This window comes from Monopterus albus, unplaced genomic scaffold (genome assembly GCF_001952655.1).
Source record: "Monopterus albus unplaced genomic scaffold, M_albus_1.0 scaffold148.1, whole genome shotgun sequence".
In the NCBI taxonomy this organism is placed as follows: Eukaryota; Metazoa; Chordata; class Actinopteri; order Synbranchiformes; family Synbranchidae; genus Monopterus; species Monopterus albus.
Window position 1 is genome coordinate 189,257 of NW_018128028.1, and position 26,914 is coordinate 216,170.

General features: G+C 40.3%; 4 protein-coding genes across 6 annotated transcripts in view; all 4 read right to left on the reverse strand.

The window, feature by feature from the left end:
* LOC109968411 (uncharacterized) overlaps positions 1-7,652 on the reverse strand; it is a 9,145-nt gene extending 1,493 nt beyond the window's left edge. Inside the window, exons 1-8 of one of the 2 annotated variants that reach the window (XM_020614668.1) lie at positions 7,585-7,652; positions 6,830-7,224; positions 5,106-5,238; positions 3,757-4,921; positions 3,444-3,577; positions 3,137-3,288; positions 1,473-1,627; positions 1,115-1,197 (exon numbers count right to left, since the gene is read on the reverse strand). In XM_020614668.1, coding sequence (XP_020470324.1) covers positions 1,115-1,197; positions 1,473-1,627; positions 3,137-3,288; positions 3,444-3,577; positions 3,757-4,921; positions 5,106-5,238; positions 6,830-6,955 — 1,948 coding nt within the window. In that variant the 5' untranslated portion in view covers positions 6,956-7,224; positions 7,585-7,652. The other variant, XM_020614669.1, reaches the window with a different exon arrangement.
* Positions 7,653-9,612: 1,960 nt separating this feature from the next.
* Positions 9,613-12,755, reverse strand: LOC109968372 (leucine-rich repeat-containing protein 32-like). The gene is made up of 2 exons (XM_020614594.1): positions 12,430-12,755; positions 9,613-12,274 (listed from the first exon to the last, which is right to left on the reverse strand). Exons 1-2 carry the CDS (start codon positions 12,625-12,627, stop codon positions 10,397-10,399), a joined length of 2,076 nt encoding a protein of 691 aa, XP_020470250.1. The 5' UTR covers positions 12,628-12,755; the 3' UTR covers positions 9,613-10,396.
* A 129-nt stretch (positions 12,756-12,884) lies between these two features.
* Positions 12,885-15,640, reverse strand: LOC109968373 (tumor necrosis factor ligand superfamily member 13B-like). 2 transcript variants are annotated; one of them, XM_020614597.1, is made up of 6 exons: positions 15,403-15,640; positions 15,193-15,280; positions 15,017-15,073; positions 14,826-14,938; positions 14,594-14,738; positions 12,885-13,522 (listed from the first exon to the last, which is right to left on the reverse strand). In XM_020614597.1, exons 1-6 carry the CDS (start codon positions 15,574-15,576, stop codon positions 13,407-13,409), a joined length of 693 nt encoding a protein of 230 aa, XP_020470253.1. In that variant the 5' UTR covers positions 15,577-15,640; the 3' UTR covers positions 12,885-13,406. The 2 variants fall into 2 exon arrangements, with proteins under 2 accessions (XP_020470253.1, XP_020470251.1); XM_020614595.1 differs by having other exon boundaries at positions 14,594-14,938.
* Positions 15,641-15,865: 225 nt separating this feature from the next.
* Positions 15,866-20,920, reverse strand: eda (ectodysplasin A). The gene is made up of 7 exons (XM_020614593.1): positions 20,800-20,920; positions 18,904-18,942; positions 18,362-18,532; positions 17,982-18,016; positions 17,813-17,864; positions 17,300-17,424; positions 15,866-17,007 (listed from the first exon to the last, which is right to left on the reverse strand). The coding sequence occupies exons 1-7, from the start codon at positions 20,894-20,896 to the stop codon at positions 16,747-16,749; spliced, it is 780 nt and encodes a 259-aa protein (XP_020470249.1). The 5' UTR covers positions 20,897-20,920; the 3' UTR covers positions 15,866-16,746.
* Between the last annotated feature and the right edge of the window lie 5,994 nt (positions 20,921-26,914).

Below are 26,914 nucleotides of genomic sequence, written 5' to 3' on the forward strand. Positions count from 1 at the left end.
CTCCAACAGATCCCAGGAGCAACATCTGAGATCTCTGTCCAGAAGAGTGCAGTCCTAGGAACAGCTAAGATACTGCGCAGGGCCCTCAAGCTCCCAGGCCTCTGGTAGAGGACCTGAGTTTGAAGGAAGGAAGGAAAGACCGCCCCAAAGTGGGGGGCGAATGGGGATTTTCTTTTTTTTTTTATATATATGTGTTTGTGATGAGAGAGAAACTCCAAGGAATATTAAGCTGACACCTGATCCAGCTGTCAGGCTAATGAAACATGGATGTACTAAGGAGAAAAATGGAGGAAAGGACATTTAAAATCTCTTAATTTTTCTAACGGGTGCAATTATTTTGTTCTGGCATCATGATGAACAGAATGAGTGGCATCGCTCCTGCACAGTGGAAACTAAAAATAAATGTAGAATGGCTTACAGAGTAACATCTGCATTTACACACATTTATCAACTAAAAATAAACACCTGTATACAGACAATAATATTTCAGTACTGCTGATTTAGCATACATGATATTTCCTATAGCAGAGAAAATAACAGCCTCTGACTTTTCTCACTTTCTCACATAGAGCCAAACATTACATACCACAATTGGGTAGGCAATTTCATATGACGTGCTGCTAGCTTGATTGACACACACGCAAAGCTATAAAATAGTGCGCAGATGTAGCAAACCTAGACAACAGAAGTTCACCAACCATTCATACAAATATTGATGTTATCACGAAGCGTTAGAGTAAATAACATTAAATTCTACAACATAGTATATCAACTTACACGCTCCTGACTTCAATAAGATCACTGTTCTCCTTAATAGGCTACATCCATGAAACACAGACCTACGTCAGTGGCTGAACATGAACAGATGAATGACTTAGTGACCATTTACTGAGATCACTCATCAGATCTGACAGACTTGAGAAGACAGAGTTACAAGCTCCCTCACATCTGGTGAGGGCACACTGGCCACTGTGGCCGTGTAAATAAAACAAAAACAGGGGGCATCGTGGACAGATGCGAGGGCAACAACAGTCATGCCTGAAATTTATACCCCAGCTGCTACACTATACTGTACCTATTGTAGATGTACAATTTTCAAACTAACACTACTTACTTCTTTTCATGAGTCCATTTCTCATTTCATTGTGTTTTGCATGCCCATTTTGAGCAAGTCTCAATGACAGTGATGCACCCCTCCTGAAATGAACACAACATTAGAAATTGTAGAGTTCAAATATTGCATGGTTACTGGCCTCAAAACCGTGTAAACACTACCAGTCTGATGTCTGGACACGCTTTCCCATCCAAACCTTTTAATTGGTGGTAAAATAAAACATTAGGGCACACTCACAGCAAGAAACAACATTAGATGTGTTGTTAAAACTTTGTGACTATCAGTTTTCAACCATCTACAATTCTGTTGATACTAACAGTACAATTCACAGTTAACTGATTGTTTCATACTGAAGTACCTCATAGCTCCGAGCTTTCCCTTCTCCAAGAACAGCTCAACTGTAACTTTGGGCCCCTGTGGGTAAAGTCTGGCATAGAGCATCCTGTTGTGCACCATATCTTTGAACCACCCGACTGCTTCCTCAGACCAATTGCTCCCATTCACAGGCGTCACCTGGGGAGAAGGAAACAGACACGAAATACCATGAACTGAGATAACTCATTTCCTTTATCACAGAGCAACAGATAAGGCTGTGACTAATCATGTGGACAAATGCCAACAACTGAGTCTACACTCTCAGTAGACCCCAGTATATTGGCCATTTCCACGGATTCACATCCTGGGAGGGATAATCAGCACGCCTGTTGCTGAAAATCTTAACGCGCTCATCAGTGAGAGCTTTATGTGCTGGTCTACATAAAGTATACAGCATAAATTAGTACACCCAATCTGAACATAAAGACATTTATATTTCTTAAAAAAAACAAAACACGAATTACAACTAATGGAAAGATGACAGCAGGCATTTATTAAACAAGCTTAATAACATAGGAAGATTTGTCAACAATAACTATAAAATAAATCATGCAACTATGCTCAGGTCACGGATCGCAAAAAGGAATACAACCCTGATTAATTTATTTAAAAAAGAAGCTATATTCTAGTACTAAGTACGTCTTCCTTTATTGTTAAGTACAGCACTGAGTATTCTTGGTATCAAGTGTCACAACGTAGTCAGATCTGCTGTTCCGCTCCTGATCCTGCCTTGATGTTTAACGGGAAGTGCTTCTCAACGTCTCTTCAAAATTCTCCACATGTGCTTGTGACATACTTGGCCACTTCAGCACTTGAACCTTGTTCTTCCTTAAGAATACAGTGTGTCTGTGAATTCATGATGCTATTAATAAAGTACAAGTCACCCACAGCATTAGCACTCACACATCCTCATGTTAGAACTCCGGCCCTGCCCTTATTTACAAAGGGACCATGCACTTCTCACTGTAATCCTCGCCCTTGTGACGACATGCATATTGGATGCCATCAGATGCAAAAAGACTAGAATCATCAAACCACAGTATGGATCCCCAAAGTCTACCTTTTTCACTATGTGCCTTGGCAATGTCTAAACAGGCTTTCTTGTGCTTTAAGTGCATGAACGACAACCATGTATTCCACTTCCATCCAGGATATGTATTATTGTGTGAGATGAAACAGTCCCTCCAGTTTCCACAGTCTTGGCCAACCCTGAAGCACTTGCTTTACAATTCTCTTGCACTCTTCTCAGCATAAAATCATTAATCACAAGTGAAAGCTTATGGGAAATGGTCCAGACTTTTTGAATTTCTATGCCATTTTATTAAAGTTTGAGTGTGATGGTTCATCTGATTCATCTGCAGATCAACTGCAGTGAACTCACACCAAAACAGAAATGAGTTTTATTTTGTAAGTAGTGGGCACTCATTTTTGAACATTGGCTTTTTATCATTTTGACAAAAACATAATGTTGTTTAATATTGACATGTCATTGGTAAATGATAAAAACAGTTCATCATTAAGAAACCGATATTAATAAGAGTTCAATTTCTTAGGTTTGAGTTAGGGTGTACTCATTTATGCTGAATACTGTACATGTTGAAAATGATGAAACAAAAAGTTTTACAATATCATCAGGAAACCACTTACACTTGCCAGCGAGACCTGCAAAGCTTGAAGAGGAAGGGCGGCCACGTCTGGGGTCAGCTCCTTGATATATGACAGCGACAGGCAGGCAGTATCACCATAGTCCAGCCTCTTCACTTCCACCTTGATAGATGCCTCACTCTCAGCATCATTAGCTTACATCCAAAACACAGAGAATAGCAAGTTAAACAACAACAACAAAAAAATTAAGTATGAAATTCCCAAGTGGCTACAGGCAAGCAAAGTGACACTACTACCATCTAGAGGTATGCATTTACAAAAGCATCCCTAGACACAAAATTGGACCCACCTCTACTTACTCCACATATCTTCGTCACCTGAGCCCTGCACCATTGTTCTTGCTTCGGGAACCAACCCAATACTTGGGTTCCAATGTCTGGAATACAGTTCTGCAAGGCATTGGAACTGCTGGCTTTCCAGCTGCTGCAAATGGAAAAAAAAAAAGTGGATTATTAAAAACATAAAAATTTAAAAAGAAAGCCGTAATAAACAAAAACTAGGTGGCTCTCTAAATCCTGTAAATGTGATCAAGAAATCAGTGAGGGCTGAGAGAAGCTGAGAAAAAGCAGACAATAAATTAGGCACCATGCCGAACAACTTACTCTGTGTCGAGGGCCTGCAGCTTCGCAATGCAGTCTGCGTGCTGAATGTAGAAGTTGCCTGGGCTGACAATATAAGATACCACAACTTCAGTCTCATCAAACCTCTGGCTCTGGAACTCAGGAATGGCAATACCGTTCATCATTGGTGTTTTTGCGCCAGCAGAACTGTTCTGTTTTTCAGGATCTGTGCTTTGAAGAGACTGGGTTTTCTGCTGACCATTCACACAGGAGTTCTCCATCTGAGCCATTATATTTCTGCAGTCCTTTTTTTTCAAGATGCCGTCATCAGAGTCCCCCTGTCTGACTTCAGTGATGATGTCTCCAATATCCCACAGTTCAGTCTTTGTTGCAATCACACAAGTGTAGGTCATAGAGCCACTTGGTTCCACTCGTTTTACTCTGAAGACTGGGGCTTGACTGTCACTGTCTGCACACCGCATTTTTGGATCTAGAGCTGTGATCAGCTCATCGGTAGTGGTATCTCTGAATTCGTAACCTTGTGTTTGGGTAGTTGGTGACGTTGGCTGTGGTGAACCTGAAGTGTCTCCATTTCTTCTCCACTCTATGACAGTGATCTCCAGTGCACCCATGTTTTTAGCTTTGGCTCTGAGGAAGTGCAGCAGATGAGAGGATGTTTGTTTTTGGTACTGGACATCATCCTCCCATCCCCAACTAATTATTGGTGTTATTTCCATGGGTTTTGGGTTACTGATCTCTGGTAATAGAGCTTGTATGGGAGGTAACAGTGATGGTGGCCTCTCTGTATTAACCTTGGGACTTTCAGTAATGGCAGGTGGCAGAATCACAACTTCTGGCTGGCATTTCTCTTCAAAAATAACAGCTTGTTCTTTTTCTTCAGCCTTTAAATGACAGGACAAGCTCATAGTCTGAACGGCACTGTTGCAGCTGGATGAGACGCTGCAAACAATGTCATCCTCCTGGACTGCTGTAGGATGGGAGATGAGAAAATGTTTCACCTGCTGAAGGGACAGTGTGGCTCCAAGCACCTGGACTGCTTTTGTTATGGAGTTTGCCATGAACATGCTCTGCACCATGGGCCCAAACTTGAGAACATCTGTCATCAGGATTCCTTTGTCTCTGAGTGGCTGCAGCTGCTTTGTTCTCTTTTCATTTATGACAGTAGGCTGGTCACAATCTTGTGGCACTATAAAGATGAGAAAAGCAGCATGAGAGAATGTTTTTTAAACAAAGTTACACTAAAAGCTTTTTCCTAAATCATGTACTGGACACCTGTGTAATGCTGCAGGTGGTTAAGGCATCAATAATTTTAGTAAATCAGCAATGTCAGATTAGCAGCTAAACTCTATTATTGTATGCTTAAGACTTACCAATGGTGAGGTCCTTTAATAAAGCTGAGAGCTTGTCGATAGTTTGACATTTCACATCCAGAGCATTTGCAAGATCGCTGAACACAGCGGTGGGAACAGACGAGTTAAAGAACCCTTGGACTTCTTCATAGGCCTTGGCAGAGGAACATGACAATAACACATTAACATTAGCACCTAAAGAAAAGACGCATTTGAATTACAGAAGAAGGGGAGCCTGGAGATAAACAAGTCATTAATTTTAGTTAATAATGTTAAAAAATGTTATAAAACAAAAATTATGATGTACCTGATTTTAAGTAACATGGTTATGTAGGCTTTATTTTGATGCTAATTAGCCTATAGAATATAGCAATGGGTTGTGTAATGTAGGCTGCTACTAATGGGTCTTAAATGCATTAGCATTTGTGTTCCATTCATGTAGCTAAACATGAAATGTAAACAGCCAAGTATTACACCAATCAGTCACAATGTTAAAAACACCAGGGAGTTTCAATGTTGTGCTGGACAGGGATCAGCAGAAACACTCTGAACGATCTACGGCTACACAGCCTTATGCAGCCAGCTGTGTGTCGATCATGGCCAGCATTACATTTCTCCCATGGTGGCCCTGTTCACCATAACATTAAAATCACCATGCAGATTTAATGCTGTGACTGATCAGTGTATATTAAATGCAATAAGCTAAACTAAGCTGTATAGGTGTGCTCAGGATCACTGATGACACATGCAAGCTAATGGGGATGGTGCAGAGTACATAGCATAAGAGTAAATGCGTTGAGGACTGTTTAGACAATCTCTACTTTTAACCTTCAGCATTAGCAGTCATATTTGTACTGGCTGTTTACATTAGCATGGTATGTTTTATGAACATATATACAGTATTTTAAATAATAAAAAAACCAGCTCCAACAAAAACTAAACACTATGACATTCAATGCAGCAAGATTTATTGCAGGACTGGTATCAGGCATAATTCTTTTATATTAGTGTACTTGTAATATCTGTATAGTGTTTTATTTAGCAAGAACTGATGATGCAGATGCAAGAATCCACATATTGCAGTATGCTAGAAGCACAAGTGGACAGACAGGCTGCTTTAAAATAATATGAATGCTCAAGACAAGGGGCCTTAGGAGCTATGATCCCATTATCAAATAGCTGGGCTGTGCTTACTCTAATGGTCCTGAATGTAAATTCTGCAGCCATTTAATGTCATAATTAGGTCAGGTGGCCTGACCTAATTACTTCTCTGCCCCTAATGTACCAACACCAAATATACAAGCAGCAACATCACTGATGGAATAGTGGAGATTTTAAACACCGGATGTTTATTAAATGTGTAAATTAATACACTGCTTTTATGTTGCATTTCATGTAATAAACAAAAGAGTGTCCTGTTCATTAAATAAAATAAACTTTAGCGTGTTAATTCCATTATGAACTCCTAAAATGTACTGCCTGTAAAAAGTGTCTGAGCCACATGAAGGCAGTGTTTTTTTTTTTTTTTGTTTGTCTGGTTTTTTTTTATAACTGCACATCGTGTATCCTTGAGTTTTAGATTACTGTTAGATAAATTGTTTAAACACATGGTCTGGACTGGCCGGCAGCTAACAAAAATCACATGCAATTTAAAAAAAGGTGCTTTGTTTCATTAAAATGCTGAAATTTCAGTACAGATAACCAAATAACCTGAAATGTGAATGTTAGACTGGTGTTAACTATACCTCGACAGTGAAGTAGCGAAGCTCTTGTTCAAATTTATTCCGGGCATTTTCCAACACGAACAGTTTGTAAATTAACTGCACTTTCTGGGTGATGAAGGGCTGGACATGCTGCTGCTGAGAAGTCATGCTCGACTATGGGTTATTTCTGTCCTTAGCGGTGGTGGCGTTAATATGCAAATTGGCTAAGTGTAGATTCGCTGTGGCGACCCCTAACGGGAAAAAGGCGAAAGTGACATTCATTTATAGTTAGCTTAGCTAAAAGTCGGCGTTATCCACTGGCGGGTTCTCGACATTCTTGGCCCGGGGAATAATGCATCAACTCTTTCTGTTCCTCTTCCTCGCCGGTTTCTTCTTCCAATCGCGTCTGTGACTGAAAAGCGTCGAACTCTGTTCCCCTGTTGAAAATCATGGATGTTAACAACAGCCAATAACCGCCATATTGGAAAAAAAAGTTCTACTTCTTCTTCTTCCGTTTTTTTTTTGGCGGTTGGATTTTGAAAATCTATTAAGTTTGCTGGACAACTACTTCATTCCAAGGAAGGCGCGGCCGCCATTAATATTAACAAGTGCCCCGCTCTTTCTTCAGTTTATGTTTCAGTTGTGGACTTTTTCAAATATTTTTATGCAGTTTGACACATTCTGAACACAGTGGAGACTAAAACGTCCTCACTACAGATTGACCCTGGTGGGTTTTTCGTGGTTTTCATTGGCTCCCTTTTCTGTTCCCAACTATTTTCAATGGAAAGTAGCTAAACCTTATAGGAAAAAGAAGGATCCAGGTGCGAAATGCAGACGAACTGAGGTTACACCCCCCACATTAAGTCATTCAAGTTATGGACCAATCGAGGACAGAGACGTCGCACTGACAAGCACTTTTCGGTGCCATCGGAAAGTAATGCAGACCATTATATTCAATTATCTGCACATTTGCAAAGCCAATCTTCCTGAGTTACAGATTAAACATTCCTGATGGTTTATAAGCCTGCTTAGTTGCTAATGATGGTTCTAAAAAAATGTGGAAAAAAAATCATCTGAACTTGATTTTTTCTACATTTTTTCTGGTTTATACGACCCGGATCACTGAGAATTTGTATGGATAGGATATTAATGATGGATTCTAGAGCAACCTTTTGAGGTGGTACAGACTAGGGGCCCAAAATAAGTGCAACTGTGTGTGAATATTTCTTATTGAAATGTAAGCCTGCATTAAGATGAGTAAAAACAACTTTAATTTGATGCCTCAGTAGTTTTGTTTTATGGTTTCCTGTAATACCTTGTAGTGCCCTATGGCAAAATCAGGGCCCATAGGACTACAAGCGAATTGCATATGACCTTTAAGTAAGACTTTCTTGTTTCTGCTGCTGAGAAAAAAAATAGAAGAAAATTCATGTTATTACTAATTTTAGTCTGAGCCTTCTTCAGCTCCACTGTGACAAAGAATGCTAGGCTACAGGAAGTCTTTCCTACTGACTGACATCATACTGTATGATTCTGTGGGGAGAGGGATCTCCTCCTCCTCCTCCTCCTCTTCTGACAACATGTTTATAATACATATGTCCATGTACATTTATTCTTGTTAATTTCAAACATGTTCATATCTGTGGAAAATGCACCTCACTGTACATCTGTCCATATTGTCCATTCACCTGATCTCACTAATATAGGCCTACAATGTATAATAATATAAAATATAAATATACACATTTTTCTGTTAATTTGGCCACTTGAACAGTTTCATTTCCCTGGGAAATGATAAATCTATCTATCTATCTATCTATCGGGTATCTATCGCCAGCGCTTGTACTACATTTGAGGAACAAGATACTCATTCATGTAAGCAGCAGTTTTATCTTACATCTCCGGTTTAATAGAACTAAGAATCTGTTACCCTAGAAAGGAAGACTGACAGTGTTGCAAGCTTACAATACTGTTCTAATGTGCTAACAAAGAAGCTGTTGCTTATGTCTAAATGCCAGCTATTATCCATCAAGCAAAAGAATGAATACCATTTGCTACCTACATTCCTATGGTTTTACACCTGATACTTTGCACACCATGTTCTTCTTCTTTTTTGCTCTTTGCTGGAACATGTCAAGCTGCTACTTGATCTAGTCTAGTTGTGGGTGGGGCAACAAAGACATTTCCTACAGTTTATTGCTCAAGAGCCAGATTGACAGGCATCCTGGCTGTTTTAACACTAATTCTGGCATCACAGACCTGGTTCTACCCAGTGGACAAAGTAGTAGTAGGCAAAGGAATTGCAAAATGGCATGTTGCATCAATTTAAAGGCCCATGAGTCAGTAATCACACAATAAGAGGATATCCTGTAGCAGCAGTTTCTCCCTGGCGTACCCAAAGCTACTTGCTCAGACTGAATTAGGAATTCTTGATATCTCTTCATCTGAGTTACATTTATACTGCAACATTACATGAGCCTTTTAAACATCTGTCACCAGACAGTCACTGTACCTTTTTTTCCTGAGAGTGGGATAAAATTCAAAGTTTATTCATGTGTTTTGAGTTTAACCTCATTTTAATGAATACTGTATGTGTTACATGCAGGGTTCTTATTTTCTTAAAGTGGTTTGAGTGAAAATGCACAAACACTGAATGATCATATCCTTTCCGCTCAATATGTTACGATTCGGTGGATTTCAAGTTGCTCAAGTAGAAATGGAAATTTACCGAAACTGAAATTCTCCCTTTCAAAACCTCAGTGATTTGTTTTACAAGTATAGACATTTATTTTTTAAAATGAAGACTTGCAACATATTCGGGTCATTAGGTAAAGTGTGTTTACTATGTACAGCATTTTTGGTGTCACTCTTACCACTATACAACACAGTGTCCCAGGGTCAGAGCCACATAATTGTACATTACAAAACACAATTCAAATATAGTCAAATGGATCTTGTATATACACACTGTGACAGAAGCTATATTTATTTAAAAATATATACATATACATAAGAAAACTCCTACAAGGTTTCTCACTGGTGTTGTATTGAATTTTTAAGAATGTCAGTTCTGATTGTGGGAATGTTGGATGAGGCTTCATGGTTGTCAGAGAAATTTGAGCTATAGAGTTAAACTTTTAGTTGCCAACAAACATTTCAAAATGAAGACTGGGCTAAAAGTGCTTTCCACAAATTGGTACACACTAACCTAACAGCTTGGGTGATGATAAAGCCATTCCAATTGCAACATCTTAAAATGGGTCACACAGCATTGTGCATGTCCCACAGACTAGCCAGTAATGTGGTGTGGAGTCTCAGTCATAACAGACAACTTTAACAGAGAGAGAATAGATTTGTGTGTCCACTGGCAAAGTCTGTGAATTTTAATTGAAAGTTTGTTACTTTAGTTTTTTAAAGCCTAAGCAGCCATCACTCCCACTTCTCTAAATGGGTCGTGTAACATAAAGCACAGGAATTACGCTTGAGTTGCTGTAGTTTGCTCTGCTGTTTCTCACTGCCTGTATTTGGTCTGTATATTTTAAGTTACCCACACGCATACACAGCATGTAGCGTTGTACAAAACAAGCCACTGACAGCAAGTTTTAGACATCACACTATAAATGATCTCTGTGTGCAACAAAATTTCCTGGTAAATAAGATGAAAATTGTTAATATAACAAAAGCAAATAAAACAGCAATGAACATTTGTCCAAAGTGAATTTCCTGAGTGTTTGTATGTATCAAACAATACAACCAAGGGTTTTTCAGATACTCTGCCATTACAACATTGCTAACACTTGTAAAGCATTCAGTGTTATTGATGTCAGGCAGTTTAATCCTGAACTCATTCAGGATTGTCAGCCATTTACTGTCACAACAATTAAAATGATTCCCACTAATATACATAACATTGAGGTGTACAGATAAATCATGAATCAAGGAATGGTTTAAAGTCATGAAAACATTATTTCTTATGTCGATTTCTCTTAGAGGAGAGCAGCTTAAACTGCTGGGTATAACATCTAGACTGTTATTTGATAGCTTCAGCTCAGTTAACACTGGCAAACAGGGCAAAGACAGATCAGAGCTAGTCATGTTTCTTTCACTGATAATCAAGGACTGAAGAGTAGTTTGTACACCTTCTAGTGCATCCTCGTGCATTACCATATGTGAATTTCTTGCAAGATTCAAGGAAACCAAAGAGGTTCCCTGAAATGTATTTGGGCGAAGCATTTTTATGTTGTTTTCTTTAAGATTGAGGTGTTTAAGAGTTCTTAATTGCCCAAAGGCAACACAGGATGTGTTGAAATTTATTTGCTGTGTTGAATAAGAGCTTCTAAAAAGCTCCACGGAGGCACAGGGTTGCACTGAATTGTCTTGTAAATTTAATGTTTCTATTTGTGAGAGTGCACCGAGAAAGTGCAGGGAAATATATACAAGTCCATTGCTTTGCAAGTCGAGGTGCTTTAAGGAGGGAAAGAAGAGCTGCGGACGGTATCCTGAATCACTGTAATTTCTGATAGTCCAGGTGATGTTTTGCAGACAGTTGTAACTGAAATTCATGGTTTCTAAAGATGAGAGAAGGCTTAAAGTCTCCCCTGGGAATGATCTAAAGTGGTTATAGCTGAGGTCAATATAAATCAGCGGCATTAGCCTCCAGTTTGAATGTAGGATATTTTTTTGATCTATTTTCTCATTTATAATCTCGTTGTAAAGAGAATTAGTCTCTGATATCATTATATCCTCTGAATTTAAGGTACCAATCATGTTATTCTGTAAATAAAGATACCTCAAATGGTTCATCTTTGGAACAATTGGGAAATAAAGGAGTTTGTTGAAACTCAAATCCAGAATTTCAAGCCTGTACAACTGGTCATCCTCCTGAGTAATAAAGAACTCTACTGAGTTTCTGCTGAGATTCAAATACTTAAGTTTGTGTAATTTAAAATCACAGATATATACAAGGTTATTTTTAGCCAAATTTAGAATCTCTAACTGACTCAGCGGTTCAAATGTCCCCTGTTCTATCACTGATATCAGATTATCATCAATATTAATGGCCCTCAGGCCTTTACTCTCATTGAATAGGCTGTGTGAGAGTCTTCTTAAAGCATTACCACTCATCTTAAGCTGAGCAAGAGAGGATTTGTTGCGAAGGTATAGCTCCACTGCATCATCACTCAGACTGTTCATTGATATGTCCAAACTCTTCAGCGTACTGATGGACTGGAGAGCTTTGGTGTTATTGCCAAGGTTGTTGTTCAGAGCATTTCTGGACAAATTCAACTCTTCAAGTCGAGCCAGGTTTTCAAAAGCCCCCTCGGCGATTAGATCCAACTGGTTGGTGCTCAGGTCCAGCTGCTCCAAGTATGGCAAAACAAGTGTGTGCAACTGTCTGATGAAGTTATTAGACAGGTCTAGTCTTCTAAGTCTTACATCCAAACCCACAGGGATCGAATAGAGGTTCTGGTTGTTCCAGGACTGCTCCTTGAAATGAAAGAAACATTAATCATACTCAAATACTGAACCATGGAAACCAAAGATTAATAACCTTAGGAAATTTTTAGGATCTCCAAACCAGTAAGAGCTCAACTGTCAGCTAAAGGCTGAACACACACTTTTCATTTAACATGTTTGCCTACCTTTGAAGCATCATATGTGAGTCCAGTTATATGAAGGTCATGGCTGAGTAACCAGAGTAGTAGGAGGTTAGAGAACATATGGCTGACCATTCTCCCTCTGCTGTGGCTTTTGCTGCTGCTATCAAACTGTGCCGTATCACTACTATTGTCAGTTCTCATATGCACACTCACACACACCCTCTTATAGCCATGCTTCATAACAAAAAGGGGGAGAGGGAAAACAGCTGTGGACACCAGATAGGCACTGTGGATGCTATATTTAGACTTGACCACTGATACATCACTTTCTATTAAGCTTTATAAAACTTAAAGACTCTTGTAGTTCAGGTAAAACAGGATTTCAGACAAATGTTTTCTGTATTTAATATAACTGTTTATCTACACAAATCCATTTAAATTTAGTTATGAACTGAAATAACAGTGAATTTGCACTAAAGTCCAATTAAAAAGTCCATTATCTCATTTATTAAAACTTTCATATTATCATGATATATTAAAACAATTACAATATTGAGGAGTTGCATGCAAAGAAAACACATCCTGAGTGACATAAATTTATACCCTTGTTTGTTCCTGACATAGTCTTAGGAAAACGGAAACCATTCTAAAATAGACAAGAGGAACAAATAAACAGACAGCACAGAGGTGGAGCTGGAAGGAAGCCCCCAGCAAGGTAGAAAGAGATGTGCAAAAATAGACTGTTGAAAGGAGGTGGTAGCAAACATAGCCAATGCTACAGAACGGGCCCAGGTGGAAAGATATACTTTAATGCTTTAGAGCTAAAAGATTTTAAAAATAGCTGTCTTTAACAAATTGAAAGATGAGATGGGTAGTTTGTCTTTAAAGAACTGTGCACCAACAGCTATCCTGCTGCTGTCACTGGGTCCTTTATCAGCATCCTCTCACACAGCTCAGCATCAGGTTTCCATTTCCTGCAACAATTAGCTGCAGAGGTATTGTCTTCATACTGTGTTATTTCACTTTAGCTGTAGGATACCAAAAAAGGTCGAGTCTGCATCCATAGAGATCAGGGCATGGGGCCTGTCTGGGATAACCAATTCCAGCTCATCATCCTGATGCAGTTGCACAGTGTCTGTAACAGAAGATGCACAGTGTTCACATAGAAGGCAATAGAAGAGGTACAGTATAAGATGGGTGTCAAATAAAAAAAAACAAACAAACTTAACAAAAGACATCTTATCAAGGGGTTTTCAGACAAACTTAAAAGACATCTTATCAAGGGGTTTTCAGAGCTTTGGGTGGTTCTTGGCACAAACTCTACAAGTCTCTGGAACTTAAAGGTGCATTAATAAGACTTTACACATTGTTTGATAAATCAAGTGAAAATGGGACAGGATCTGCTGTTCTACCCTCGCCATGACAGTCTGCTGCCTACAGTGCCTCTGTTATTCCAGCATCTCTACCCTGTGATTTCAAAATATGCTCCGTAAATTAGCTTGTTTTTAAAATGTAGTTGCTTATCTGGGCTTGTTCTCCTGCCTCACTCCACTAAACCTATCTAATAAGGCAAAATTGACTATTTGTCCTGTGGCAGAATCCGTCTACAACCCCATTCTCTCCGGCCCAGTTTGGGGCTTTTTATTTTTTATTTTTTAGAGCCAAGTCACTTCTTCTGGGCTTGTTTCCATAGATCTGGTTGCTTGTGTCTCCCATGAGATCTAGCAACAATGTCAGTTTTTTCTGAGTTTCACTAGACCTAGCAGCTGAAAAGAAATTGGGTAGAATAGCTTTAAGGGATTAACATCATTCTTGCAAAACATATTTTGCTATTTGGTATTCTGAAAAAAAGAAAGATAGGTCAGGCGAGATAAATAATTTGCTCACCGGTAGATAAGTAGCATGATAACACTCTCAGCCTACACTAATGATGAAGGTACAGCCAGCAGTTGGTTAGCTTAGCTTGGCATAAAAACTATTAACGAGGAAAACAGCCAGCCTGGCTCTGTCATGCCATGTTTCCTGTCTCTAGTCTTTGTGCTTTGCAAAGCTAACCCGTTGCTGGCTGTAACTTAATATTTACTGTACAGCCACGAGAGTGGTATCAATTATCTCCTCTAACTTTCAGCAAGAAAGCAAATTAGTATATCAAAATCTTCAAGTAGTCCTTTAAGAGGCCACAATGCAGGCCCATAGTGCTACTGACCTGAAGTGTAGCATGTATTGGCAGGATAGTCACGAGGCATCTCCTGCAGGCAGCACAAGAGGTCTTTTGATTTCGTCCCTGTCCTAGTGGAGACCCAACTTCGAATAATATAACCCATAAGTGTGTTTGGGCTTTTGAACAAAACCTGTGAATTGAGAGGAACCTTAGCTGAAAAGATGGCACAAGTCAGTAATGTTAACTTAGTTATGCTTGAGTTACGATGACACAATACTTGTCCAAACACCAAGTAATAACCATCCTCTTGGACAACAATTCTGTTTTCCTTTTGTGAAATTGCATTTCCTTGCTGCACAGAAACAGTCCATGGGATCACTGTTATATTTCCTATGGGAACAGGCAAGATACACTTAGAATAATAGCAGACGTTGCACTGCTCAAGCCAAAGACTGAATTTAGTTTTACCTCTTATGTCTGGTTGTCTGTTAGTGTTAGCAGTTAACTGTAGGAATGATGCTGGAGCTAGCAAGAGGGAAAATAAACAATTAAATTTTTATTATGTTAACATATACTGTTTAGGGTCTCGCTACCATTGTAGGCCACAACTAATGACACATTTTAAGTTCTCGGCACCAACCCACCTCTACAGCTGCCTAGTTCCCGTTTTACTCTGCTAGCAGACAGCTTCAGTAAAGTCTGAGCTTCTTGTAAAGAACTTCGCTTTATGTCCTAAGAGAAAACAAAGCATTAAGAGAAAATTTATTATTGCAGTGCTGTCTGAGTCACTAAAGGTATAAATCTAACTAACACAATGTCCAAGATGACTCCATCCTGTGTAATCAGTGACATACCTCCCTTGTTTTAGATGACCCATCGACTCCCTCAGAATGTGGCTGATTTAATTGTAGAATTATGTCCCTTTGGAGTTTGCGAAAATCATTTTCTAAAACAGTGGCTCTGTGCACCAGGAAAAGACTAAGACAAAACATAAATGCTGTTATTGATAATAAAGCCCTGTAAATCATACTGAGACTTGACAGACCTGGGTGTCCTTAAGGTACTCAAACAGGAGAATTCACACACCAGTTAACCCCGGAAACCTAAATATTCAGTTTCAAAATGAGGAACTATCTTGTCTGTGCCTCTGTTGTGAAACTTGCAAAGCAAAAGCTGCTATGTGTTCATAAAGACCAAGGCCTTGCTCAACGAACATGGTCAATATGAAAAAGAAGTTTTAACTTTTAAAATCGATACCACTGGCTGCACAAACAAGACAAATGCATTTAGACAGAAAATGAAACATTTTAATCCATCAATCAACTCCATTTACAAAAGTATATCCCATTTTATATACAATATGTACAGAGACATATAAACAACTATCATTTTCCCATATGGATTCATTCATACGGCACCTAAACAATAGCACTGTAACAAAACATATCACTGTTATTCTGCAGGGATGCTGTAGTGCAAATGTGCGCAAAATATATAGTGCTGTTGCTCTGGGAATACCTTATAACTTCAGGTTTAATGGATTTGTTTTTCAGTTTGCAAAGATATCTTTATACTCAGAATATTTATATGATCTTATTTTTATGACTCGGTGGCATATGGAGATTTAAAACCGATTAATAAACCACTCATTTATAAGTGTTAATATGATTAAATTAATTAAAAAGGCCATGTATACAACTGCAAATAAAATATTTCAAACAGCTGATGGTTTTGGAGATACAAGATTATCATTCAACAGCACTTAAAAATTAATGTTAACATTAAGTATCTGTCAGCACATCATCCTTCCTTGTTCTAGAGCGTGGTGCTGTCTGTGTTGACACTAAATGGCGACTATAAATAGAAACTTTTGTTTGATGAGGACATTTGGCTCATCAAGGCTGATGTCTCTGCATAGTCAGTGAGAGGGGAAGCATAACAGTCTATATTGCCCTTTTTGATACAGATGTGAAATTGAACAAAAATCACCCTGGGGCTTTCTCAACTTCAATAACCTAGAGGATTTAAGTGTCCTCTAAACTGGGGCCAGACTCAGGTTAGAAGTAGTGTCTAAACACAGCTCTAATCAATTCATAAATCCTACATTGGGTAAGATGAGACAACAGCATGACTCTGAACTGATTCGACCACTGAGAGTCACTTTCATTTCAGTAGACCGCCAGGTGGTTGTGTAGTTATCAGTTCTGTCCAGCAGATGGCGCCTCTCCAAGTCTGACACTTCCCAGGAAGGTGGTGTGGTTGGTCATACTGATGAGTGTGTCCTCATAGACTATGCGTATAGAAATCCTCTGGCCAGCACGGAGCAAGCTCACCCCGGCCGTGTAGCAGGTGTTGAATTTGCGCTGGCCCGTCTCGATGCTGCAGGTGCATCGCAGGAACGGGTTGGAGTCTACCATCACCTCATAGCTAGCAATGTCTGTGAAGTTGAGGTAGTACACCTGGTGGAGAGGGGAGACAAACATTCATATAAGACTGAGAGGGATAGTCAAAACAAGCCCACATAATATTTAGGAGCTTATTTAAAGTTGAAACAGCTGGAATATCAGAGTGGCCAACAAGGGTGTGAGTTATAGAGTTTCACATTTAGCCACAGGGAGTGGGGAAAAAATGTCACTCAAACATGTAAGCACAGCGGCAAGTTTTTAATTTCAGCTACAAAACAACTTCCAGTTCTTTTGATTCTGAACTGTAAATTTTAAGAGTTACGTCAAGGACCGTACTCACTTCTACCTGACTATATATGAAGTAGACACCATCCAACAGCACCTCTAGCTCTCCAGAGCGAGAGTGCATTTTAAACACACGGTGATGGATGGACACCATCTTCCAGTTCCTAAGGATGCCTTCAGACAGATCTAAACATGTCACAACAAACAAACAAGAGGCAAATGGTCAACATTAACAGCTTTCAGCAGGGTTTAACTACAACCAGAGCTCAGTACTGACAGAAGATATAAACCTGCTAATGATACTTATTAGACTGACTGACTGACTGATGCAGGACAAACTGGGTCTGCTTGCATGTAAGGCTGTGCTGGTAGCAAAACATTACCCTCTAAATCATAAATTCTCTCTCTCTTCTGTGGATGACTGTGTTAACTTTCCATAAAGATGACCATATAAAGAAAAGTTTTTTAATGAAATGATATAATTCTGAGGTTTGGCAGGCATGTGCAGTCCCAGGTCTTTGACAAAGGGCAGTGAAACTTGTGTCAAAAAACAGAGCATAGACAGAAAACCCACCTTCTCTCACTTGGATGGTTGTTTCCTGCCCTTGCAAATGAACCACAGCAGGCTAAAAAACAGAGATCTCAGGTGACTAATCTGGACACACGGTTAAACAGGAGAACAGCTGTTTCATCAAGGATTTTGTGTGGGATAAAATTGAATTTCAAAGGGTGACATACTCTACCTGGAATTCCTTTGTTTTTGTCTTTTCGGGAACACCTGCAACAATAACAGAGACATGATAAAGTTCTGGCCTTCGACGTGGCTGAGGAAAAAACACAAGGATTAAAACAAAACACACTGACATACTGTGGTTTGAAAATAGATGACTGCTAACTTGCATAGTATTTGAAATCCTGAATCACAAACTCTCACTGTGCAGGCAATGAGTTCATCGATTTTGACAACTTGAGCCCCCCTTCTAGCGTGGGAACATGTCTACATGCAGGAAAATACTGTAATCTAAAATCAGATCTCTCAGCTCTCGGGTGTTCTCAGGTTCTCTAGCTCGAGTCTTGGCTAGCTCAGCGTCGTATCATATCATTTCTGTTTTAAGTTTTATACCTGCTGGACCTTGAACACCCGGAGGTCCCTGTGGCCCGGGGGGTCCAGGAGGTCCTGCAGGCCCCACAGTGTTGCTTCCTGGAATACCGGGGATTCCAGGGATGCCCGGTGGCCCCTGTGGGCCTGGGGGACCAGGAGGACCGGGGGGGCCCGGCACAGGCCTTTTCTTGCCTGTAAAGAGTGAAAGCAAAATGGTTGGCAAAGGCAGCCCCCAAAACAAACAAACAAAAAATAAACTGGTTATTCTCCTACAAGTCAAATCAATTTTATTTGGCCTGAAATCACAAAATCGCTGCCAAAATATTAGCAATCTGTACAGATGGTAAATTCTGATACGAAGAAGGCAAAAGATAAGAATAATGTCCGAATTCTTTCCTCGTTGACAAAATCAAATATTGAATGCTTGTCATTCATTTTAAAGTCAACACTTTTAATGGATTGCGGATGACTTCTCAAGGATACTTCCAAAAATCAGGCAGGAGGTAGTAAGTGATCTAACCAATCGCCGAGACAACTCAAATTAAGGCTGAATTTTGGATTACCTTTTTTCCTCTCTTTCCTTTTTTCTTTCCCAGTTGATTCTGCAAGAAACAAAAACAGTGTGATCGAGCTTGAAACGGTCTCCTCAACAATTATCATCTCAGATGACATCTCGAGTATCCGGTTCGTTGCGTGTAGGTGTCCTAAATAGTCTAAAATAACAGATTCAGGCACTGTGCACTGAACACTGGAGTGGAGGTATGTCAGTCTGTGGTGTCTTCTAGTGTAGTAATTTGTAAGTGTGGTTTCACCTCCTCTGTATGAACAAGTGCCTTAAGCAGTCACAGGCAGTGGAACTGGAGAAGATCATTAGAGAGATACTTTATCCTGCCAAAATCCTTTTCTTTGAATTAAGCCCAGATGGAAAACGCAGATGAAAGTGTGTGTACATGTATGCACGTGTTTTTGTGTGTCTCCCCTTTACAACCATGTCTTAAGTATGTGTGTGTGTGCGCATAGATGTGGGTAGGGCATCTATGTCAGTGCTCGAAAGGCAAAATTCACTTGTGTGTGTGTGTGTGTGTGTGCTCAGCTGAAGAATCCTTTTCAAAAAGCCGTCTCACTGCTCTTGTGTTTACCATGTCATTACAACTACAAAGGCCATTTAACCTTAAAACCTCACAGTTTGAGTCGCTCTCAAACACATGGCCAGTGTTTCTCCTTTGGCTAAATAACTGGATGCATCCACGTAGATTTCGCTTAATGAGCAGCCCTATCTGAAATCTGGTGCCCGTTAGGAGCGCTGAGAACGCACACATACACACGTGCAGACACAAGACGCACACAATCACACAAAGGCGCGCACATATAAGGCTGAGATTACAAAAGCCTTTGTCTGTGTGCTGAGAGCAGAGGAGAGACCTGGGAATGATTAGTGTTTAGAGGCTCGAGACTTTACTGATTTATGTAGAGTCTCAAAGGTGAGTTTTTTCTTCTAATTTAAACACAATCACTAAACTTCCCCCCCAAGTATTCAGTGTCACGCTACACACGGTGGAATGCCTTGTGATCATGCTGCACTTGTTGCACTCAGACGTGAAACTTCAAAGGCTTCGCTTTTTTATTTGCATAGCTCACATTCTAAACAAAAAAACCACAAAAGCAAATTCAGACACATCGGCCATATGGTTTTCTGTGGAGCTATTGATTACTGTAAATCAATTTGGTGGAATTAATGAGTCCATTAAAGTCTCAGATGACAGCTTCTTTCAGAAATGCCCACTTGGTTCTCCAGAATGGCTGCATGTTTTATGAAGTGATGAATTATTATTATTTTTTTATTTGCTGATGGTTCAGGCCTGGCCAAAGACACAGGGCACAGTTTAGATCTGATTAACTGACATATACAAAAGATATTTCAGGGACCCAAAATTATCCTGAGACGAGGAAAATCATTGCGGGCTGCGCTGTATATTTCAAATTGGTCAGACTCTCCCAAGCTCCTTGTCGTTCTTTTGTGCTACCCTAGTAATAATGAATCCCATTCCATTTAATCTCTTGCTCTATAAACTCGCAACATTATGTGGAGGAGCTGCTTTGTTAAATAGCCTAAGTACAGAGCAATAAAAAATCAATACCACAATAAAAGTGAGAAACCATGAACAGCCTGTTTTCAAAATTTAAGAGCTTAAGTCCACCATAAGCCTCTTATTTACACTGTTACTAAACTCCCCTCCAATTAAACAAGGGTTACAGAAGCCATTACTCAACAGCTGACCAGGCTGTTTCTGAGAACAGACTGATGCAGGTGCACCACACAGCAAAGCTTTGTATTTTTTCTTCTGATTAAACACAATGAATCTGGAGTTTGAACCTGAAAAAATATGAAAGAGGAGACAATAAAGCTACAGAGTCAAGGTGTGAGCTGCATGATGAACAATCTAGGAAACGGCCTGTACCTGTTTCTGGCTGTTTGCCTGGACTCCTTTTTGCTCGCTGAGTTATGCCCCTGTTATCCTCTGTGGCATGGAAGTCGCTATTTCTGTGCAGTAACATCTCCTGGTAAAACAAACAAAAGAAAATAACAATGAGTATGGAAAAGTCGTACAGCAGAGAATTCAAGAGGAAATGTGCACTTTGAACACAGAGACTCTCCTCAAAATATTAATACCAGCCAAGACCACCTTATAACAAAAGGAATGAGTGATATAAGATTTTGAGAGCGAAACCCACGTTACAAGTGGCCTTTCTATTCTTGGGGTATAATGTTTACACAGAGAGAACTTGGGGCATTTGAAAAGATGTGAGACACTGTCAGCCAGCACATTCATTTGTGGCCAAGTCATCGTCCGTCCCACTGGGACTGTAACCTATCCTGTAACCCAAGTCACTTTTGTCTGTGTTTCTGCCGTTTGAGACGGTCACCTGGACGCGACTGCTCTAAAATTCACCCCTTTATACAAAAGGAGGACATGAATTGTGGTTAATCTGAGAGCAATACCCATTCACATGGCACCCAGTCCTATTCAGAAGTAGCATGAATAAGATAAAAAAAAAATGGAGTTAAAGAAAAGGATCTGATTGAGCTGGTCTGAGCTCATCCCTAAAACCAGGAAAATCTATGCTACAGCGGTGGGGTGTTCCCATGGGCGAGTGAGTGCCGGGACAAACCACAAGCCTGTGTTCTTCTGCGACTGGTTCTGGTCGACCTACATTCACATGAACTCTGTAGGACCCGCTGACCTGACTGTAACATGCTCTAACCGGCTCTAACAAGAAAGCATTGCATGCTGAGGAGTTTAAAAATGCAGATCATCCAAAGCTGCTTTCTGTCAGAACACCCGGTTTGTGATCACATCTTTGGAGGCCTCCTGAGCCTGAGAGACACTGAAACACAACAAGACCACCCCAAAGCCTTCTTACTGTCACACTTAGGAGTGTCAGCGTAATTAATGGTAAGCGTATGGGGTGTAAAAGGCTCTGAACGGCCGAGGATGGACGACGAGACGACTTGAATTGTGCTGAACATCTGCTTGAGGTTTGTGTAACTGACATCTCTGCGTGCAGCACCTTAGTATGGATCAAAAGATAAATAATGATGTTTCACTTAGTCCTTCTGCTGTGAAGGAATCAGATAAGCTTACCGACAGACACTCTGCCCTCTCTTTTTCTATCTACCCCGGTTGGGTATGAGATAACATATTCCACGTTTCCATCGGTGACACTGTAGTAAAGACAGTTGTTAAACCCCACTGGCAAAAAGCGGAGTGAACTCCCAGTGCCTCTTTGTGTGGTTTTCAAGCAGAGCTGCTGAAAGACCATACGACGACAGACAAGAAAAGTTATGTTTCGAGTTTCTTCCATACTTCCTTTCAGATGTGGAACCCCCCTACCCCCGTGGTGAAGGATGAGCTGTATCATGTCAAACACACACCGTCGGCTGTATTGGAAAAGCTCAAAGTAGTTACAGTCTACATCTCTGACCAGCTGCAAGCCATGTCTGACCTTCTAAACACGGGAATTCCAGCCCGAGTACGAGCTGGAACAGTTTGGCGACACACAGACCTCCAGATGTTCCTGCGAGCAGCGACGTTTGCTATTCATTTGGTGCGCAGGTGTCTCCACATCTCCTCTCCAGCTGTTGGCATATCCTTTGAGAGGCTTTTACTTCTCAAAGGATTCTGGGTGTATGTTCGTGCATATGGCATTACACTTTCGTCTGTTCTGACAGCCAAACCTGTTTCAACAGCCAATTTCTGGCCCAAAATTAATCTCCAGAAGAACGACACAAAACCAACAAGCAATCTGCTAGGCTACTACCAACCTTGGTGCGACTGGTGTTTTAGATTAAGGCAACAAAGAGATTTTTTAAAAATTATTCCATTATTTGACTGCGAGAAATGGCGTGCACTGTTGTTTGCTTCATTTCACTTCATTACAACATTTACAGCATTCATACCCTTCAAAGGCATACAGAGTTACAGTAAACCAGGATGACAATGTGTGCTAAGTGCCAACTACTGAGGAAACCTTTCCTTCTCAGCACAAGGGGAAAATGCTATCAATTAGAAGGCTTTCAACTCTTCAAAGCGTGTGTGTGTGTGTGTGTGTGGGGGGGGGGCTCTGAGGACGTGATTCCCTGTTGCTCTGTGAGGACTAAAATTCAGTCGCCTTAGGGATGTGTAATTTTCTGATTGCAAGACTTTTTGCCCTCGACACTTACTATTACAACAATTTTTTAAAACCCATTTCTGCACCTGTACTACTGAAAATCCCTGGCATTCACACCAATTCAAGTTGATTATGGGAATACACCTTGTAAATTTTAAATTCTTCAAACTCTTGGACTTGATTGCTAAACTGTGGCTGAGAACGTGAGGTTACAAGGTTGAGAAGGGCTGCCAGATGCAGACTGGGTGCCCATCAGAGCTATTTCTAACTTTAATGGCTGGCATATGGTTTAGTAAGAATTGAAGGCTCATAATATACTTGTGATTAACACTCCTGGATAGAACAATGAGTGTGTCTGTTTGCTTCTTAAATATCACAGAATATCTCTACCACTGCCAATATGAGATGCTGCTCTCTGGAAGGCTGTGTGTTTCAAACCATAACTTAGGTCATTTAATAATAACACCCACAGGTTGTCATCTAAAAAAGCTGCGGAGATCAACCTAAGGGAAATGCCAGCAACCAATCACATTTCAGATTGTTGCAATACTTGCTGGTAAAGCGATGCCACGCCGTGGATGCCATGAGAATTTATTATTTTGGTAGATGTTTGTGATTCTGGACTTAATCTTTATTGGGTGTCTTCGCACCTGTCAGTCAAGGCAGTTTACTCTGGAAAAGTCTGCAGCCAAATTCAGCATCTCCAAAGTTTCGACCTCTGCCTTTGGCTTTTATGACACTTGTGTCTTTCCTGATCAATCCCTGAAATGTAGGCTCTATCGACACATATGATAATGCTGTTTTAGCTAATCATGCACTGGTCATAATTAAAGTAAATGCAGGTGACAGCCCCAGAGCATGTATGCTGTAGAACACTTTGTGTCCCATCACACTGACTTTTTAATAGCCATTAACTAGACTCCAGATGTTTCAGCATCTGTTCTTTGTGAGACTTAAAAGGCATACATCAGAGGAGAAAATTATTTCATATAATGGGTATAAGAAAAACGTTACAGTGAAGAATAAAAGTAGCTGAGCTAACACAACTTTGTGGATTGAATTTTATTAGGTGAATGATGGGCAGACTGACTGTTATTCAGTAATGCCCTGCATCCCACTCTCACTGTGGAGCAAAACACACCTGGGAGGGCTTTTTACTGTTGAGAACTGTGCAGAGCTGCTGGACAGCTGGGCTTTACTGCCTTGCTCAAGGGCATACCAACTGTGAATGGTGAGGGGAAGACTGTTCCACTTCCTAGACCCAGATCATAAACGGTCAGATCATCTGCTCTCATTAAGAAGCAGCTACACAGAAGTGTGAGATGTTTAAGAGAGATACTCACCAAAATGTTTCAATTTTTCCTGATGCTTTTATTGAATATTGTCCTGTTACAGTGAAACAAAATATCGAAGGATCTCTAAACCTTTCAAGTGTCAGTTTAGACTGCAAAACAATACTGATTCTGTTTCTGTACTTAGATCTGAGGACACATATCAAATGAAATGTTACTGACATCCTGGCAGATACAGACAGGATCAGATTATGATACACTGTCACATATTTGGGTTGATAGCATTTTCTCTTCTTATTTTTTCCCTTTGCCTCGCATCACCCCACAGTCCACATTACAAGCAGTCCCTCCTCTGTTCACACAGAGATGCTAAAAACTGATAAGGCATATAGTTTTACAGTTTATATAGCCTAGATCTGTACGTGGGCATTTTAAGAAAAAAAGAATCACTTTCTTCAGAACAGGTGTGTGTGTGTGTGTATAAATTCTGCCAATTCACATTGCGAAACCCCTGGCACCTTCTGCAGACAAAAAAAAAAAAAAGGGGGAAAACTGGTAGCTGAGGTAGAACAAGACAAAAACAGGATAACTTGAATGTCAAAGTGCACCAAAAACTAAAATCTATACACTTAATAATACTTAGGCTGCATGAAAACACCTTTGCTTCTTGATATGAGCACTAAGAGAAGATATTTACAGTTTAAAATAAAGCCTATTTGTGTCATTTCCCAGTTTCTTGCAATTAAAAGAAACCTTATTCTCCTTTAATATCATGATCTCAACTGAGTAGAAGTTCTCTTTCCATTCTATCTGGCCCAAGAAGCTGCTAAACAAAATAATTCCACCAAAAAAATGTCTGGATTTCCATTGGGCACACTGTTTACTAAGGGTGATTTATGTCTGACACTGACCAGCTCAGTTGAAAACTCTCTGACATGCTGTTTTTTTTTTTTTATGATGGGAAACCACACCACTTGCCTCTTTCAAAATAAAACTCAACCACAAAGTAGAATACGTCCATCTGAACAGAGCTTATTGTACACACTGGTATTATGTGACAAAGTCTATGAGCTTCATGTCTGTTCTGTCAGTTGTATGTGTGTTTGTTCCTGTACCTGATTGTTTGTGCTTTTGAAGGATGACTTTCCGTGTTGTTACGCTTGCCTGTATACCTGCACATCACATCACATTTCACTGATGCTGCTGATGTGCCTTTGATGCCACTCGTGTGAAAAATCCGACAAACAATTTTTTAGGTCCACAACAGAGGTTCTTCAAAGGTAATGCACGAAAAGCTAACAAGTGTGGCCTCTGTGTCCAAATGCCACATGCTCCTGTTTCTCCAACTATGTAAACTGTGGGATGTGTAATCAGAGTTGTTTAATGCAGACATCTGGCAAGGACAGCATCACAGCACTGTTAAATATTTACAGCTGGGCCACAGTCTTTCACCTCATGAAGCATCACCATCTGGCTTGAATACCGGGCCCATCTCGGTCGACTCCAACCAGGGAAACCACTGCTATCTAAAATAAGCTTAGCAAAGGACACACTGAGGGCTAAATGAATAGACTGAGCTTCCCACTTGCAAAAGGAAAATGTTACAGAGCAAACCACAATACCGGCAATAGCTCTGAATAATCTTTCCTACAAAGAAATAAATACCTCCATCCTAAATAACCTGAATTCCTCTGAGTGGCTATCAAGTTGTTGGTTGTGACCAACTAAATGTCCAGCCAATGCCCCACACCAAGGATCATTTTCTCTGCAAAAAGGTTACACAACCGGTGATAAGGCTGAGCCCTACACTCTGTCCCTTTGTACTAATAAAATTAGAGAGTACTGTGGTGGTGGGGTGCTGTTGCCAAAGCCACAGACAACACAATGAATGTTCAATCAGGCCGCTGCCAGAAGAGAAAACACATGTGAGACGAGGCTGGCTCGGCTCCAAGTACCAACTGCCCCGTCTGAGTCCTGAATTTCCATCAGCCCTGGGGCTTTGCACCTGCTGGTGATCCGGTCCATTTTCTGTCCACCTGCTCCAGCACGCTGACTGACCCATCTCTGTGAATCCAGCTGGGCAGGCTGCCTACGCTTTGAGTGTCAACCTGTCTGTTTAGGGGGAAGCTCAGGAAACAAGGCAAACTGGATTAAATGTGGTTTGATCACAGAAAAATAGTAGTTTTAGAAGTAAATGAGTTAACCTGGAGTCCATAGCCATCAATAGTGTTTGGAAGACTAAATTTAAACTACTTCTTTGCCATGCCAACTAGGATGTGTTTACTTCAACACGAGGCTTTGGCCAGGTGACAGATTTAAAGATTATACTTTTGTGCATATTTGTTAGAGAGGGTGAATCACGCACACGGGAGCTCTAATTCAAAACATATTTGTCTGGAAACTGAGCTGGCAAAACTCCGTGACAGGCTACTGTAAAGCAAGTTGCCCAGAAACATGCCATAACAGAGCACAGTCACAAAACCTGACACCGTGCTACGGGAACAGGAGGACTGAACAGAGGTGAATGAACATGAACTGCCTTCGTGTGAGGAATGCAAACAATGCCGTGTTAAAGATGTGGCGGTGGCTTCTTTACATATGGTTTCTCTTT

Excerpts from the sequence above, each read along its gene's own strand:
- LOC109968373 (XM_020614595.1), bottom strand. The coding sequence starts at position 15,576 with ATGATTTACAGGGCTTTATTATCAATAACAGCATTTATGTTTTGTCTT. Across the intron at positions 14,939-15,016 it reads CAGACAACCAGACATAAGAG|GAAATATAACAGTGATCCCA; the intron begins GTAAAACTAAAT and ends CTGTTCCCATAG. Across the intron at positions 13,523-14,593 it reads CAATACATGCTACACTTCAG|ACACTGTGCAACTGCATCAG; the intron begins GTCAGTAGCACT and ends CTTCTGTTACAG.
- LOC109968372 (XM_020614594.1), bottom strand. The coding sequence starts at position 12,627 with ATGAAGCATGGCTATAAGAGGGTGTGTGTGAGTGTGCATATGAGAACT. Across the intron at positions 12,275-12,429 it reads TCACATATGATGCTTCAAAG|GAGCAGTCCTGGAACAACCA; the intron begins GTAGGCAAACAT and ends TTTCATTTCAAG.
- eda (XM_020614593.1), bottom strand. The coding sequence starts at position 20,896 with ATGTTACTGCACAGAAATAGCGACTTCCATGCCACAGAGGATAACAGG. Across the intron at positions 18,943-20,799 it reads AGGCAAACAGCCAGAAACAG|AATCAACTGGGAAAGAAAAA; the intron begins GTACAGGCCGTT and ends TGTTTCTTGCAG. Across the intron at positions 17,425-17,812 it reads AACCATCCAAGTGAGAGAAG|ATCTGTCTGAAGGCATCCTT; the intron begins GTGGGTTTTCTG and ends TGACATGTTTAG.